Below are 17,595 nucleotides of genomic sequence, written 5' to 3' on the forward strand. Positions count from 1 at the left end.
TTTATCATATTAGTCCAGTGCTAGCCTCTCTACACTGGATTCCTGTTAAGGCCTCTCCTGCAGACGACACTACAGTGGTAGGCTGATTACCAACAACGACGAGACGGCCTACAGGGAGGAGGTGAGGGACCTCGGAGTGTGGTGTCAGGAAAATAACCTCACACTCAACGTCAACACAACAAAGGAGATGATCGTGGACTTCAGGAAACAGCAGAGGGAGCACCCCCCTATCCACATCGACGGGACAGTAGTGGAGAAGGTGGAATGTTTTAAGTTCCTCGGTGTACACAACACGGATAAACTGAAATGGTCCACCCACACAGACAGCATGGTGAAGAAGGCGCAATAGCGCCTCTTCAACCTCAGGATGCTGAAGAAATTTGGCTTGTCACCAAAAACACTCACAAACCTTTACAGATGCACAATCGAGAGCATCCTGTCAGGCTGCCTGGTATGGCAACTGCTCCGCCCACAACCGTAAGGCTCTCCAGAGGGTAGTGAGGTCTGCACAACACATAACCAGGGGCAAACTACCTGCTCTCCAGGACACCTACACCTCCCGATGTCACAGGAAGGCCAAAAAGATCATGAAGGACAACAACCACCCGAGCCACTGCCTGTTCACCCCGCAATCATCCAGAATGCGAGGTCAGTACAGGTGCATCAAAGCTGCAACCGAGAGACTGAAAAACCGCTTCTATCTCAAGGCCATCAGTTAAACAGCCATCACTCACACAGAGAGGCTGCTGCCAACATACTGACTCAAATCTCTAGCCATATATTGTTTTATGTACATATTCTTATTCATTCCTTTACAGGTAGTTGTTGTGAAATTGTTAGGTTAGATTGCCCGTTATTACTGCATGGTCGGAACTAGAAGTACAAGCATTTCGCTACACTCATATTAACAACTGCTAACCATGTGTATGTGACAAATAAAATGTGATTTGATTTGATTTGATTATCGAGCTCCATTCAAAATGGAATGGTCTGCCGATCCATGTGAGAGACGCAGACTCGGTCTCGACCTTTAAGTCTTTATTGAAGACTCATCTCTTTAGATGGTCCTATGATAGAGTGTAGTCTGGCCCAGGGGTGTGAAGGTGAACGGAAAGACACTGGAGCTACAAACTGCCCTTGCTGTCTCTGCCTGGCCTTGCTGTCGCTGCCTGGCCTTGCTGTCTCTGCCTGGCCGGTTCCCCTCTTTCCACTGGGATTCTCTGCCTCTAACCCTATTACAGGGGCTGAGTCACTGGCTTACTGGTGCTCTTCCATGCCGTCCCTAGGAGGGGTGCGTCACTTGAGTGGGTTGAGTCACTGACGTGATCTTCCTGTCTGGGTAGGTGCCGTAGGGGAGATCTTCGTGGGCTATACTCAGCCTTGTCTCAGGGTAGTAGGTTGGTGGTTGAAGATATCCCTCTAGTTGTGTTGGGGCTGTGCCTTGGCAAAGTGGGTGGGGTTATATCCTGCCCTGTTGGCCCTGTCCGGGGGAATGGACGGGGCCACAGCGTCCCCCAACCCTCCCGGTCTCAGCCTCCAGTATTTATGCTGCAATAGTTTATGTGTCGGGGGGTTAGGATCAGTCTGTTATATCTGGAGTATTTCTCATGTCTCATCCGGTGTCCTGTGTGAATCTAAGTAAGCTCCCTCTCATTCTCTCTCTCTATTTCTCTCTCTCTCTCTTCCTCTCTCTCTTCTCTCGTAGGACCTGAGCCCTGGGACCACGCCTCAGGACTACCTGTCCTGATGAATCCTTGCAGTCCCCAGTCCACCTGGTCATGCTGCTGCTCCGGTTTCAACTGTTCTGCCTGCGGCTGTGGAACCCTGACCTGTTCACCGGATGTGCTACCTTGTCCTGGACCTGCTGTTTTGGACTCTCTCTCTACCGCACCTGCTGTCTCTAACTCTGAATGATCGGCTATGAAAAGCCAACTGACATTTACTCCTGAGGTGCTGATCTGTTGCACCCTCTACAACCACCGATTATTATTTGACCCTGCTGGACATCTATGAACGTTTGAACATCTTGGCCATGTTCTGTTATAATCTCCACCCTGCACAGCCAGAAGAGGACTGGCCACCCCTCAGAGCCTGGTTCCTCTAGGTTTCTTGCTAGGTTCTGGCCTTTCTAGGGAGTTTTTCCTAGCCACTGTGCTTCTACACCTGCATTGCTTGCTGTTTGGGGTTTTAGGCTGGGTTTCTGTATAGCACTTTGTGACATCGGCTGATGTAAAAAGAGCTTTATAAATAAATGTGATTGATTGATCTAAAGAAAAACTCTCTCAAGCAGGGGTGCACAATTTGAATAAAAAAATGTCCAGTGACTAACATTTTCTCCTCCCAAAAGTTCAAACCATTAAAATGTCTAATGTGCGCTATGATTTGGGGGCATATGTAGTTCTTGTATATGTATACGTAGCTAATAAACAAAGTACTACATTTCAATAATATTTCAACAATATTTATTGCACATTTTCATTGCAGACACATTAAACATGAGGTAAAATAAATATGCAGCGTAATCATAAATAAAAGTAGGCCTATCACAAATGTTCTCATTTCAAGCAAAATAAGACTGCATCTTCACAAAAAAATGACCCAAGTGCCTGTTTCTGAAAAAAGTGCTTTGATTTCTGAACAAATTAAAAGCCACATGTTTAATATTTATCTTTCCTACTCTCTCCCACTTCTCCATCTCTCTTCGTTAGTGAGATAAATTGGCTGTTTCTTGCCCTGCCAGTCATTTGAACCTTGGCTGGAGTGGAGTCGATGCCATTCTACACTTGAGCCAAATACATCCAAACTCAGTTTTTCACAATTCCTGACATTTAATCCTAGTAACAAAATCCCTGTCTTAGGTCAGTTAGGATCCCCAATTTATTTTAAGAATGTGAAATGTCCAAATTATAGTAGAGAGAATGATTTATTTGAGCTTTTATTTCTTTCATCACATTCGCAGTGGGTCAGAAGTTTACATACACTCAATTAGTATTTGGTAGCATTGCCTTTAAATTGGGTCAAATGTTTCGGGTAGCCTTCCACAAACTTTGCACAATAAGTTGGGTGAATTTTGGCCCATTCCTCCTGACAGAGCTGGTGTAACTGAGTCAGGTTTTTAGTTCTCCATGCCCGCACACGCTTTTTCAGTTCTGCCCACAAATTTTATTTTGGATTGAAGTCAGGGCTTTGGGATGGTCACTCCAATACCTTGAATTTGTTGTCCTTAAGCCGTTTTTGCCTCAACTTTGGAAGTATGCTTGGGGTCATTGTCCATTTGGAAGACCCATTCGTGACTAAGCTTTAACTTCCTGACTGATGTCTTGAGATGTTGCTTCAATATATCCACCTAATTTTCCTCCCTCATGCTGCCATCTATTTTGTGAAGTGCACCAGCCCCTCCTGCACCAAAGCACCCCCACAACATGATGCTGCCACCCTCGTGCTTCACGGTTGGGATGGTGTTCTTCAGCTTGCACGCATCCCGCTTATTCCTCCAAACACAATGATGGTCATTATGGCCAAACAGTTCTATTTTTGTTTCATCAGACTAGAGGACATTTCTCCAAAAAACTACGATCTTTGTCCCCATGTGCAGTTGCAAACCATAGTCTGGATTTTTTATGGTGGTTTTGAAGCAGTGGCTTCTTCCTTGCTGAGCAGCCTTTCAGGCTATGTCGATATAGAACTTATTGAACTCAAATCAAATCAAATGTATTTATATAGCCCTTCTTACATCAGCCGATATATCAAAGTGCTGTTCAGAAACCCAGCCTAAAACCCCAAACAGCAAGCAATGCAGGTGTAGAAGCACCTGCATTGCAGGTGTGGATATAGATACTTTTGTACCTGTTTCCTCCAGCATCTTCACAAGATCCTTTGCTGTTGTTCTGGGATTGATTTTCACTTTTCGCACCAAGTACGTTCATCTCTAGGAGACAGAACACGTCTCCTTCCTGAGAGGTATGACGGCTGCGCAGTCCCATGGTGTTTATACTTGCATACTATTGTTTGTACAGATGAACGTGGTACCTTAAGGCATTTGAAAATTCCTCCCAAGGATGAACCAGACTTGTGGAGGTCTGAATTTAGTTTCTTAGGCCTTGGCTGATTTCTTTTGATTTTCCCATGATGTCAAGCAAAGAGGCACTGAGTTTGAAGGTAGGCCTTGAAATAGATCCACAGGTACACCTCCAATTGACTCAAATTATGTCAATTAACATATCAGAAGCTTCGAAAGCCGTAACATCGTTTTCTGGAATATTCCAAGCTGTTTATAGGCACAGTCAACTGAAATAGTGAATTATAAGTGAAATAATCTGTCTGTAAACAAAACAATTGTGTCATGCACAAAGTAGATGTCCTAACCGACTTGCCAAAACAATAGTTTGTTATCAACAAGAAATTTGTGGAGTGGTTTAAAAACGTGTTTTAATGACTCCAACCTAAGTGTATGTAAACTTCCGACTTCAACTGTATGTAGGTGCTCAGTTTTTATTTTTTTTATTTCACCTTTATTTAACCAGGTAAGCTAGTTGAGAACAAGTTCTCATTTGCAACTGCGACCTGGCCAAGATAAAGCATAGCAGTTCGACACAAACAACAACAGAGTTACACATGGAATAAACAAAACATACAGTCAATAATACAGTAGAAAAAAAGAAAACAAAGTCTATATACAGTGAGTGCAAATTAGGTCAAATAAGGCAATAAATAGGCCATGGTGGCAAATTCCAATTACACACTGGAATGGTAGATGTGCAAAAGATGGATGTGCAAGTAGAGATACTGTGGTGCAAAAGGAGCAAAATAAATAAATACAGTTTGGGGATGAGGTAAATAGATGGGCTGTATACAGATGGGCTATGAACAGGTGCAGTGATCTGTGAGCTGCTCTGACAGCTGGTTCTTAAAGCTAGTGAGGGAGATGGGAATCTCTAGCTTCAGTGATCTTTGTAGTTCGTTCCAGTCAGTGGCAGCAGAGAACTGGAAGGAAAGGCGACCAAGGTAGGAATTGGCTTTGGGAGTGACCAGTGAGATATACCTGCTGGAGCGCGTGTTACGAGTGGGTGCTGCTATGGTGACCAGCGAGCTGAGATAGGGCGGGGCTTTACCTAGCAGAGACTTGTAGATAACCTGTAGCCAGTGGGTTTGGCGATGAGTATGAAGCGGGGGACAGCCAACGAGAGCGTATATGTCGCAGTGGTGAGTATTGTATGGGGTTTTGGTGGCAAAACGGATGGCACTGTGATAGACTACATCCAGTTTGCTGAGTAGAGTGTTGGAGGCTATTTTATAGATGACATCGCCGAAGTCAAAGATAGGTAGGATGGTCAGTTTTACGAGGGTATGTTTGGCAGCATGAGTGAAGGAAGCTTTGTTGCGAAATAGGAAGCCGATTCTAGATTTAATTGTTGATTGGAGATGCTAATGTGAGTCTGGAAGGAGAGTTTACAGTCTAGCCAGACACCTAGGTATTTGTAGTTATCCACGTATTCTAAGTCAGAGCCGTCCAGAGTAGTGATGTTGGATGGGCGGGCAGGTGCGGGCAATGATCGGTTGAATAGCATGCATATTGTTTTATTTGCGTTTAAGAGCAGTTGGAGGCCACGGAGGGAGAGTTGTATGGCATTGAAGCTCGTTTGGAGGTTTGTTAACACAGTGTCCAAAGAAGGGCCAGAAGTATACAGAATGGTGTCGTCTGCGAAGAGGTGGATCAGAGAATCTCCAGCAGCAAGAGCGACATCTTTGTTGTATACAGAGAAGAGAGTCGACCCGAGAATTGAACCCTGTGGCACCCCCATAGAGACTGCCAGAGGTCCGGACAACAGGCCCTCCGATTTGACACACTGAGCTCTATCAGAGAAGTAATTGGTGAACCAGGTGAGGCTATCATTTGAGAAACCAAGGCTGTTGAGTCTGCCAATAAGAATGTGGTGATTGACAGAGTCGGAAGCCTTGGCCAGGTCGATGAATACAGCTGCACAGTAATGTATCTTATCGATGGCGGTTATGATATCGTTAAGGACCTTGAGCGTGACTGAGGTGCACCCATGACCAGCTCGGAAACCAGATTGCATAGCGGAGAAGGTACGATGTGATTCAAAATGATCATTAATCTGTTTGTTAACTTGGCTTTCGAAGACCTTAGAGATTCAGGGTAGGATAGATATAGGCCTGTAGCTGTTTGGGTCTAGAGTGTCTCCCCCTTTGAAGAGGGGGATGACAGTGGCAGCTGTCCAATCTTTGGGAATCTCAGACGATACGAAAGAGAGGTTGAACAGGCTAGTAATAGGGGTTGCAACAATTTCGGCAGATAATTTTAGAAAGAGAGTTTCCAGATTGTCTAGCCCTGCTGATTTGTAGGGGTCCAGATTTTGCAGCACTTTCAGACCATCAGCTATCTGGATGTGGGTGAAGGAGAAATGGTGGGGGCTTGAGCAGGTTGCTGTGGAGGGTACAGGGCAGTTGACCGGGGTAGGGGTAGCCAGGTGGAAAGCATGGCCAGCCGTAGAGAAATGCTTATTGAAATTCTCAATTATAATGTATTTGTCGGTTGTAACAGTGTTTCCTAGCCTCAGAGCAGTGGGTAGCTGGGAGTAGGTGCTCTTATTCTCCATGGACTTTACAGTGTCCCAGAACTCTTTTGAGTTTGTACTGCAGGATGCAAATTTCTGTTTAAAAAAGCTAGCCTTAGCTTTCCTAACTGCCTGTGTATATTGGTTCCTAACTTCCCTGAAAAGTTGCATATCACGGGGGCTATTCGATGCTAATGCAGAACGCCACAGGATGTTTTTGTGCTGGTCAAGGGCAGACAGTTCTGGAGTGAACCAAGGGCTATATCTATTCCTGGTTCTACATTTTTTGAATGGGGAATGCCTACTTAAGATGGTGAGGAAGGCACTTTTAAAGAATAACCAGGCATCCTCTACTGTCGGGATGAGGTCAATGTCATTCCAGGATACCCCGGCCAGGTCGATTAGAAAGGCCTGCTCGCAGAAGTGTTTTAGGGTGCGTTTGACAGTGATGAGGGGTGGTCGTTTGCTCGCAGACTCATTACGGATGCAGGCAATGAGGCAGTGATCGCTGAGATCTTGGTTGAAAACATCAGAGGTGTATTTGGAGGGCGAGTTAGTTAGGATGATATCTATGAGGGTGCCTGTGTTTACGGATTTGGGGTTATATCTGGTAGGTTCATTGATAAATTGTGTGAGATTGAGGGCATCACGCTTAGATTGTAGGATGGCTGGGGCGTTAAGCATGTCCCAGTTTAGGTCACCTAGCAGCACGAGCTCAGAAGATAGATGGGGGGCAATCAAATCACATATGGTGTCGAGGGCACAGCTGGGGGCAGAGGGTGGTCTATAGCAAGCTGCAACGGTGAGAGTCTTGTTTCTGGAAAGGTTCATTTTTAGAAGTAGAAGCTCAAATTGTTTGGGTACAGACCTGGATAGTAAGACAGAACTCTGCAGGTTATCTTTGCAGTAAATTGCAACACCGCCCCCTTTGGCAGTTCTATCTTGTCGGGGCTCCATGTGGTAAACCAGGCCAATTGGCAAAATATGTTTAGTGGCCGAAGAAATATGACCAAAGGGCCTCTTAAGCCAGCAGTCCAATGTGCTTTAGATAGCTAGCAGGCCGCAGATTAGCGGCTGTGCGTTTAGGGGTCGTTAGCTGCTATAATTCCAGGTGGGAAAAAATATATATAATTTTTTTTTATTTTTTTAAATAAAATAAAAAAATAGGTTCAGAGATTGCGGTAGGAATCCAGAGATATGGAGAAGAATAATTCAGACTAGCTCTGGTTTGAGTCGCGCTGTGCAGACTGGCGAGAGTTGTCCGGGATAAAGGTAGCTGATGACCGCTAGCAAAGGATTGCTGACTGCTAGCTAGTGGCTTCTGAATGTATTCGTTAGGCCTCGTAACCCAACAGTCCGTTGTGCTCTAGACAGCTAGCATTCAGGGGACGTTAGCTGCAGAGGACGGAGGGTGAAAAGGTTCAGAGCTTGCGATAGGAATCCAGAGATATGGAGAAGAATAATAGGTCCGGTATGCTCCGGTTGAATCGCGTTGTTCAAACTGGTGAGAGCTTTCCGAGCTAGAGGTCAGCTGATGACCGTTAGCTGGCTAGTTTATGTTGGAGAGATTCCAGTAATAGTTTAGAGGAACTTTAGAGGAAAAGCAGGTCCACACCTCATTGGGTGAGGCGGGTTGCAGGAGAGTATTTTGAAGTAAGGGTTTAGAAAAATAGAAAAATATATAAAAATATATATACATGGGACACGACAAGACGAAGGACAAATACGTCTGACTGCTACGCCATCTTGTAATCCACCATCCTAGACTCATTGGTGAGTCTGGAAAGGTACTTATTGTTAATGATGTTCATAGTGGAGACAGAAGACTAACAACTGTATGTGGAGCCAAACATGGTCAAGGTGTGTAGTGCTTTTGGTTTTGGTTAGACCAGGGAAAACATTCTCAGACATTCTCAGACACAGCCTGCAGCCAGAAAGTGCAGTTAGTTGAAAGTGCAACAGTTGCTTGCAGATCAATCAGTTCCATCTGTAGAGATCCAGAAAGTGCCCACATGAAGGTCTGAGTCACCTCCTTTGAAAATCCCCTGACATCTGTTATGAGGAATGGATTCTCAATTAGAAGAAGGGGCTGCTGTCCAAGGCTGAAGCTGTCAAAGCGATTTCTGAAGTTTCCAATCAGAGTATCTATGAAGTCAACATGAGGAGAAACATCTCTCTCACCCTGAATCTGATCCTGCACTTTTGTGAAGTGTGCTCAGTCTCCTTGAAGATCTTCCTTGAACACTTCCAGTTTCCTCTGGAAGGAGTGGACAGATGTCACTCATTAAGGTGTGATGTCTACCAAAATCACAAACGGAGTTGTTCTTTCCCTGTAGTTTCATTTGGAGCTCATTAAGGTGTGATGTCTACCAAAATCACAAACGGAGTTGTTCTTTCCCTGTAGTTTCATTTGGAGCTCATTAAGGTGTGACCAAAATTGAAAACTGTGTTGCCTTCTGACTCTTGAGCTGTACAAGGAAAGCTGTTATTTCCATTTATGGACCAAAAGCGTTCCAACACCCTACATTTACTGAGCCATCTTACGCTGTTGTGCAGCAGTAGGTCATTTGCATTTGCCTCAACTTCTTTCAGGAATTCTCTCAGCAGGCGATGTTGATGAGATGAGGATTCCCTGAGGAAGTTGATGAGTTTCATCATTATATTCACACTTCAGCATACTCTTCTGATAGATTGGCGCACAGGACAGACTGATGAATGACGAGGTGGTAGGCTGTGAGATCAGGGTTGTCCTCTTTCAGCCGTGCCACAGCTCCTCTCTCTCTCTTCCTGTCATGGCACTTGTTTTAGATCTATCCCCCTCTTTCTCATCATCTCCTTTATGACCATGTCTATGTCCTTTCCTCTTGTGTGTGTCTCGAGTGGTGTTGCACCTAACAGGTCTTCACAGAATTCCTTCTTCTCTGTGTGGTAAGCTGAGCATTATCACTCACATCAGTAGATTCATCAACAGCATAATGCTCTGCATGGTGCACTCCGAATAGCTCCATCACGCTGTGTTAATACATCCTCTGTTAGTATTTCACTCTTTCTTGCTGCTGTTGTACGTGACATTGTGATTTGCTTGATCTTTTCACACAGCTCGTCTCTTTGTTTGTCGTCAAGTAAAGTTTCAACAGCATTCATGCACTCCGTCACCACTCCCCCGTCAGTAAATGGCTTCTGCTGTTGACCCAAAATCAAAGCTGTTTTTTTTGTGAACATTCGTTTGCACGTTGTTGAGCAGTGAATGCATGGGAGAGGACTCTGGTGGACCGATCACACTGGGCTTTGAGTTAGTTTATTTTGCCTGTCCTCACGTCAGACTGCTGTGGATATGTTTGCTCAAAAAGATCTGTGCTTCGTCTCGTAGTGGCACTTCACGTTGGCACTTTTTATTAGAGCCACGGTCTCTGAACATATCAGGCAGAGTGGTTTGACACTCGCTGCGGGAAGGATAAAGGCATATTTGTCTGTCCACTTCTCTTTGAAAGCTACATTTTCTGTATCGACTTTCCTTATTTTTGTGCATAGCATTCTATAATTTCTCCTTTCGCTTCCGTTTTTGCTTCTCTTGCTGTCTCTCTCTCTCTAACAACATCAGTCTCCTAACATGCATTGTAAACATTGCTTTGATTGGCTGAGTTTCATGAAGTGATTTAAATAACGCACGTGATTGGACAACACACAGTAGTATGGGGCGCTGTCTGGGACCTTCCCAGCTGCGCTGAGCCAGCACAGTATGTGTACATTGAAAAAAAAGGGTTGCTTCATCAGTATTTAATTTAACAATTATTCATGACAAATGTGTCGAGGTCCAGATAGAACCTTCCGCCAATTCCTCTGCTTTAAAGGATCATGTTTATCTTTCCTCACAGCTTCTGGTCGTAGCAGAAGGATGGCTTTACTACAGTGGTTCCCGACCTTTTTCAGGTAATGTACCACCAACAGAATTTTGCTCTTAATGAGTACCCCTGAAGTACCCCGTCATGTGCATTTAACCAGTAGGCCTATGGTAAAATGCAGTCTTCTGACGTATGCCCTGTGAATAGGCTAAGAACCCCCATGGGTCCTTGTATCCCCCGCTTGGGAGCCACTGGTTTATAATAGCAGGAGAGGGAAAAGGATGGCTAGAAGAGAGATTGGGCTGTGGAAAATGTACTGTGATGGAAAGATATATGTTCCTGAATTGATGAGAAATCACATTGACCAACCTTTTCTTGTGCTTTCGATCATCCTTCCTCTTATGTTTCAAACTAGAAGAGCTGTGCTTTCTCTTTTTAGAGGTGTACCTGGAAAATAAAAAATAATCGGTTATTGTTGTTGCTGACACTTCCACTAGTTCTTTTCCATTTATTTGAGGGAGAGGCCTGCTATTAAAACTAACTCAGCCACTGCCCTCCGACACCCGTAGGGTGTCTTCTGGTGAAATACATTTTTCGTCAAAGTTACTCATTTCAATACTGATCAACAACAACATTATGATGTAGGAAGTAGCTACCTGTGGAATTTGACATCATTTAATTTATTTCACCTTTATTTAACAAGGTAAGCCAGTTGAGAGCAAGTTATCATTTACAACTGCGACCTGGCCAAGATAAAGCAAAGCAGTACGACAGAAACAACAACACAGAGTTACACATGGGATAAACAAACGTACAGTCAATAACACTATAGAAAAATCTATATACAGTGTGTGCAAATGTAGTAAGATTAGGGAGGTAAGGCAATAAATAGGCCATAGTGGTGAAATAATTACATTTTAGCATTAACACTGGAGTGATAGATGTACAAATGATGAGGTGAAAGTAGAGATACTGGGGTGCAAAGAGAAAACCATAATATTATGGGGATGAGGTAGGTGGATGGTCTATTTACAGATGAGCTATGTACAGGTGTAATGATTGGTAAGCTGCTCTGACAGCTGATGCTTAAAGTTAGTGAGGGAGATATAAGTCTCCAGCTTCAGTGAATTTTGCAATTCGTTCCAGTCATTGGCAGCAGACAACTGGATGGAAAGGCGGCCATATGCGGAGTTGGCTTTGGGGATGACCAGTGAAATATACCTGCTGGAACGTGTGTTACAGGTGGGTGTTGCTATGATGACCAGTGAGCTGAGATAAGGTGAGGCTTTACCTAGCAGAGGCTTATAGATGACCTGGAGCCAGTGGGTTTGGCGACGAATATGGAGCGAGGGCCAACCAACAAGAGCATACAGGTTGCAGTGGTGGGTAGTATATGGGGCTTTGGTGACAAAATGGATGGCACTGTGATAGACTACATCCAATTTGCTGAGTAGAGTGTTGGAGGCTATTTTGTAAATGACATCGCCGAAGTCAAGGATCGGTAGGATAGTCAGTTCTACGAGGGTATGTTTGGCAGCATGAGTGAAGGAGGCTTTGTTGCAAAATAGGAAGCCAATTCTAGATTTTATTTTGGATTGGAGATGCTTAATGTGAGTCTGGAAGGAGAGTTTACAGTCTAACCAGATACCTAGTTGTTTGTAGTTGTCCACATATTCTAAGTCAGAACTGTCCAGAGTAGTGATGTTAGTCGGGCAGGCAGGTGCGAGCAACGGTCAGTGGAGGAGCATGCATTTAGTTTTACTTGCATTTAAAAGCAGTTGGTGGCCATGGAATAAGTGTTGTATGGCGCTGAAGCTCGTTTGGAGGTTTATTAACACAGTCTCCAAAGAAGGGCCAGATGTTTATAGAATGGTGTCATCTGCATAGAGGTGGATCAGAGAATCACCAGCAGCAAGAGAGACATCATTGATATATACAGAAAAGACTCAGCCCAAGAATTGAACCCTGTGGCATTGAGACTGCCAGAGGTCCGGACAACAGGCCCTCCGATTTGACACACTGAACTCTGTCTGAGAAGTAGTTGGTGATCCAGGCGAGGCAGTCATTTGAGAAACCAAGGCTAATGAGTCTGCTGATAAGAATACGGTGATTGACAGAGTCGAAAGCCTTGGCCAGGTCGATGAAAACGGCCGCACAGTATTGTCTTTAATCGATGGCGGTTATGATATCAGTTAGGACCTTGAGCGTGGCTGAGGTGCACCCATGACCAGCTCGGAAACCGGATTGCAGAGTGGAGAAGGTATGGTGGGATTTGAAATGGTCGGTAATCTGTTTGTTTAATTGGCTTTCGAAGACTTTAGAAAGGCAGGGCAGGATGGATATAGGTCTGTAACAGTTTGGGTCTAGTGTGTCTCCCCCTTTGAAGACAGGATACAGGAAGTAGCTACCTGTTGCATTTGACAGAATGATATGATACAGGATGTAGGTACCTGTGGAGTTTCACATTATGACATGAAACAGGAAGCAGCTACCTGTGGCGTTTGCTTTTCTTAGAGCTCTTGCTTTTCTTAGAGCTCTTCTTCTTTTTCTTCTTCCTCACCGGAGACAGACTGTAGTACGGAGATCTATGACAGAAACCCCCCAAAAAAACATTATGACCACGCACGCACGCACGCACGCACGCACGCACGCACGCACGCACACACACACACACACACACACACACACACACACACACACACACACACACACACACACACACACACACACACACACACACACACACACACACACACACACACACACACACACACACACACACACACACACCATTATCTAAAAGCACTCTTCTATCAAAGCTGATAATATCCCTCTCTCTCTGTGTGCATCTCTAAAATGTCAGTTTGCTCAGAGAACAGTTAGAACATGTCTAGAAATAGACCCATCACACCGGGCCACCATAGTGCTGGTTTCACTAGGCCACCATAGTGCTGGTTTCACTAGGACACCATAGTGCTGGTATCACTAGGCCACCATAGTGCTGGTTTCACTAGGCCACCATAGTGCTGGTTTCACTAGGCCACCATAGTGCTGGTTTCACTAGGACACCATAGTGCTGGTTTCACTAGGCCACCATAGTGCTGGTTTCACTAGGCCACCATAGTGCTGGTTTCACTAGGCCACCATAGTGCTGGTTTCACTAGGCCACCATAGTGCTGGTTTCACTAGGCCACCATAGTGCTGGTTTCACTAGGCCACCATAGTGCTGGTTTCACTAGGCCATCATAGTGCTGGTTTCACTAGGACACCATAGTGCTGGTTTCACTAGGCCACCATAGTGCTGGTTTCACTAGGCCACCATAGTGCTGGTTTCACTAGGCCACCATAGTGCTGGTTTCACTAGGCCACCATAGTGCTGGTTTCACTAGGCCACCATAGTGCTGGTTTCACTAGGCCACCATAGTGCTGGTTTCACTAGGCCACCATAGTGCTGGTTTCACTAGGCCACCATAGTGCTGGTTTCACTAGGCCACCATAGTGCTGGTTTCACTAGGCCATCATAGTGCTGGTTTCACTAGGCCACCATAGTGCTGGTTTCACTAGGCCATCATAGTGCTGGTTTCACTAGGCCACCATAGTGCTGGTTTCACTAGGCCATCATAGTGCTGGTTTCACTAGGCCACCATAGTGCTGGTTTCACTAGGCCACCATAGTGCTGGTTTCACTAGGCCACCATAGTGCTGGTTTCACTAGGCCACCATAGTGCTGGTTTCACTAGGCCACCATAGTGCTGGTATCACTAGGCCACCATAGTGCTGGTTTCACTAGGACACCATAGTGCTGGTTTCACTAGGACACCATAGTGCTGGTTTCACTAGGACACCATAGTGCTGGTTTCACTAGGCCACCATAGTGCTGGTTTCACTAGGACACCATAGTGCTGGTTTCACTAGGCCATCATAGTGCTGGTTTCACTAGGACACCATAGTGCTGGTTTCACTAGGACACCATAGTGCTGGTTTCACCGGGCCACCATAGTGCTGGTTTCACTAGGACACCATAGTGCTGGTTTCACTAGGCCATCATAGTGATGGTTTCACTAGGCCATCATAGTGATGGTTTCACCGGGCCACCATAGTGCTGGTTTCACTAGGCCACCATAGTTCTGGTTTCACTAGGCCACCATAGTGCTGGTTTCACTAGGCCACCATAGTGCTGGTTTCACTAGGCCACCATAGTGCTGGTTTCACTAGGCCACCATAGTGCTGGTTTCACTAGGCCACCATAGTGCTGGTTTCACTAGGCCACCATAGTGCTGGTTTCACTAGGCCACCATAGTGCTGGTTTCACTAGGCCACCATAGTGCTGGTTTCACTAGGCCATCATAGTGCTGGTTTCACTAGGCCACCATAGTGCTGGTTTCACTAGGCCACCATAGTGCTGGTTTCACTAGGCCACCATAGTGCTGGTTTCACTAGGCCACCATAGTGCTGGTTTCACTAGGCCACCATAGTGCTGGTTTCACTAGGCCACCATAGTGCTGGTTTCACTAGGCCACCATGGTGCTGGTTTCACTAGGCCACCATAGTGCTGGTTTCACTAGGCCACCATAGTGCTGGTTTCACTAGGCCACCATAGTGCTGGTTTCACTAGGCCACCATAGTGCTGGTTTCACTAGGCCATCATAGTGCTGGTTTCACTAGGCCACCATAGTGCTGGTTTCACTAGGCCACCATAGTGCTGGTTTCACTAGGCCACCATAGTGCTGGTTTCACTAGGCCACCATAGTGCTGGTTTCACTAGGCCACCATAGTGCTGGTTTCACTAGGCCACCATAGTGCTGGTATCACTAGGCCACCATAGTGCTGGTTTCACTAGGACACCATAGTGCTGGTTTCACTAGGACACCATAGTGCTGGTTTCACTAGGACACCATAGTGCTGGTTTCACTAGGACACCATAGTGCTGGTTTCACTAGGCCACCATAGTGCTGGTTTCACTAGGACACCATAGTGCTGGTTTCACTAGGACACCATAGTGCTGGTTTCACTAGGCCACCATAGTGCTGGTATCACTAGGCCACCATAGTGCTGGTTTCACTAGGACACCATAGTGCTGGTTTCACTAGGACACCATAGTGCTGGTTTCACTAGGCCACCATAGTGCTGGTTTCACTAGGACACCATAGTGCTGGTTTCACTAGGCCACCATAGTGCTGGTTTCACTAGGACACCATAGTGCTGGTTTCACTAGGACACCATAGTGCTGGTTTCACTAGGCCATCATAGTGCTGGTTTCACTAGGCCACCATAGTGCTGGTTTCACTAGGCCACCATAGTGCTGGTTTCACTAGGCCACCATAGTGCTGGTTTCACTAGGCCACCATAGTGCTGGTTTCACTAGGACACCATAGTGCTGATTTCACTAGGACACCATAGTGCTGGTTTCACTAGGCCACCATAGTGCTGGTATCACTAGGCCACCATAGTGCTGGTTTCACTAGGCCACCATAGTGCTGGTTTCACTAGGCCACCATAGTGCTGGTTTCACTAGGCCACCATAGTGCTGGTTTCACTAGGCCACCATAGTGCTGGTTTCACTAGGCCACCATAGTGCTGGTTTCACTAGGACACCATAGTGCTGGTTTCACTAGGCCACCATAGTGCTGGTTTCACTAGGCCACCATAGTGCTGGTATCACTAGGACACCATAGTGCTGGTATCACTAGGCCACCATAGTGCTGGTTTCACTAGGACACAGTAGTGCTGGTTTCACTAGGCCACCATAGTGCTGGTATCACTTGGCCACCATAGTGCTGGTTTCACTAGGACACCATAGTGCTGGTTTCACTAGGCCACCATAGTGCTGCTTTCACTAGGCCACCATAGTGCTGGTTTCACTAGGACACCATAGTGCTGGTTTCACTAGGCCACCATAGTGCTGGTTTCACTAGGCCACCATAGTGCTGGTTTCACTAGGACACCATAGTGCTGGTTTCACTAGGCCACCATAGCGCTGGTTTCACTAGGACACCATAGTGCTGTTTTCACTAGGACACCATAGTGCTGGTTTCACTAGGCCACCATAGTGCTGGTTTCACTAGGCCACCATAGTGCTGGTTTCACTAGGCCACCATAGTGCTGGTTTCACTAGGCCACCATAGTGCTGGTATCACTAGGCCACCATAGTGCTGGTTTCACTAGGCCACCATAGTGCTGGTTTCACTAGGCCACCATAGTGCTGGTTTCACTAGGCCACCATAGTGCTGGTTTCACTAGGCCACCAGAGTGATGGTTTCACTAGGCCACCATAGTGCTGGTTTCACTAGGCCACCATAGTGCTGGTATCACTAGGCCACCATAGTGCTGGTTTCACTAGGTCACCATAGTGCTGGTTTCACTAGGCCACCATAGTGCTGGTTTCACTAGGCCACCATAGTGCTGGTTTCACTAGGCCACCAGAGTGATGGTTTCACTAGGCCACCATAGTGCTGGTTTCACTAGGCCACCATAGTGCTGTTTTCACTAGGCCACCAGAGTGATGGTTTCACTAGGCCACCATAGTGCTGGTTTCACTAGGCCACCAGAGTGCTGGTTTCACTAGGCCACCATAGTGCTGGCTTCACCTGGCCACCATAGTGCTGTTTTCACTAGGCCACCATAGTGCTGTTTTCACTAGGCCACCATAGTGCTGGTTTCACTAGGCCACCATAGTGCTGGTTTCACTAGGCCACCATAGTGCTGGTATCACTAGGCTACCATAGTGCTGGTTTCACTAGGCCATAATAGTGCTGGTTTCACTAGGCCATCATAGTGCTGGTTTCACTAGGCCACCAGATTGCTGGTTTCACTAGGCCACCAGAGTGCTGGTTTCACTAGACCACCATAGTGCTGGTTTCACTAGGCCACCAGAGTGCTGGTTTCACTAGGCCACCAGAGTGCTGGTTTCACTAGACCACCATAGTGCTGGTTTCACTAGGCCACCAGAGTGATGGTTTCACTAGGCCACCATAGTGCTGGTTTCACTAGGCCACCAGAGTGATGGTTTCACTAGGCCACCATAGTGCTGGTTTCACTAGGCCACCATAGTGCTGGTTTCACTAGGCCACCAGAGTGATGGTTTCACTAGGCCACCATAGTGCTGGTTTCACTAGGCCACCAGAGTGATGGTTTCACTAGGCCACCAGAGTGCTGGTTTCACTAGGCCAAAAGAGTGCT

General features: G+C 46.1%; 1 protein-coding gene across 1 annotated transcript in view; it reads right to left on the reverse strand.

Moving 5' to 3' along the window:
- The window catches only part of LOC109894954 (serine/arginine repetitive matrix protein 4-like), a 133,366-nt gene that overhangs the window by 18,266 nt on the left and 97,505 nt on the right, over window positions 1-17,595 (reverse strand). Inside the window, exons 4-5 of the mRNA XM_020488614.2 lie at window positions 12,910-13,002; window positions 10,787-10,864 (exon numbers count right to left, since the gene is read on the reverse strand). Of these exons, the coding sequence (XP_020344203.2) occupies window positions 10,787-10,864; window positions 12,910-13,002 (171 nt within the window). The remainder of the gene's footprint in view (window positions 1-10,786; window positions 10,865-12,909; window positions 13,003-17,595) is intronic.

The sequence above is a fragment of the Oncorhynchus kisutch genome, linkage group LG8, assembly GCF_002021735.2.
Source record: "Oncorhynchus kisutch isolate 150728-3 linkage group LG8, Okis_V2, whole genome shotgun sequence".
NCBI lineage: Eukaryota > Metazoa > Chordata > Actinopteri > Salmoniformes > Salmonidae > Oncorhynchus > Oncorhynchus kisutch.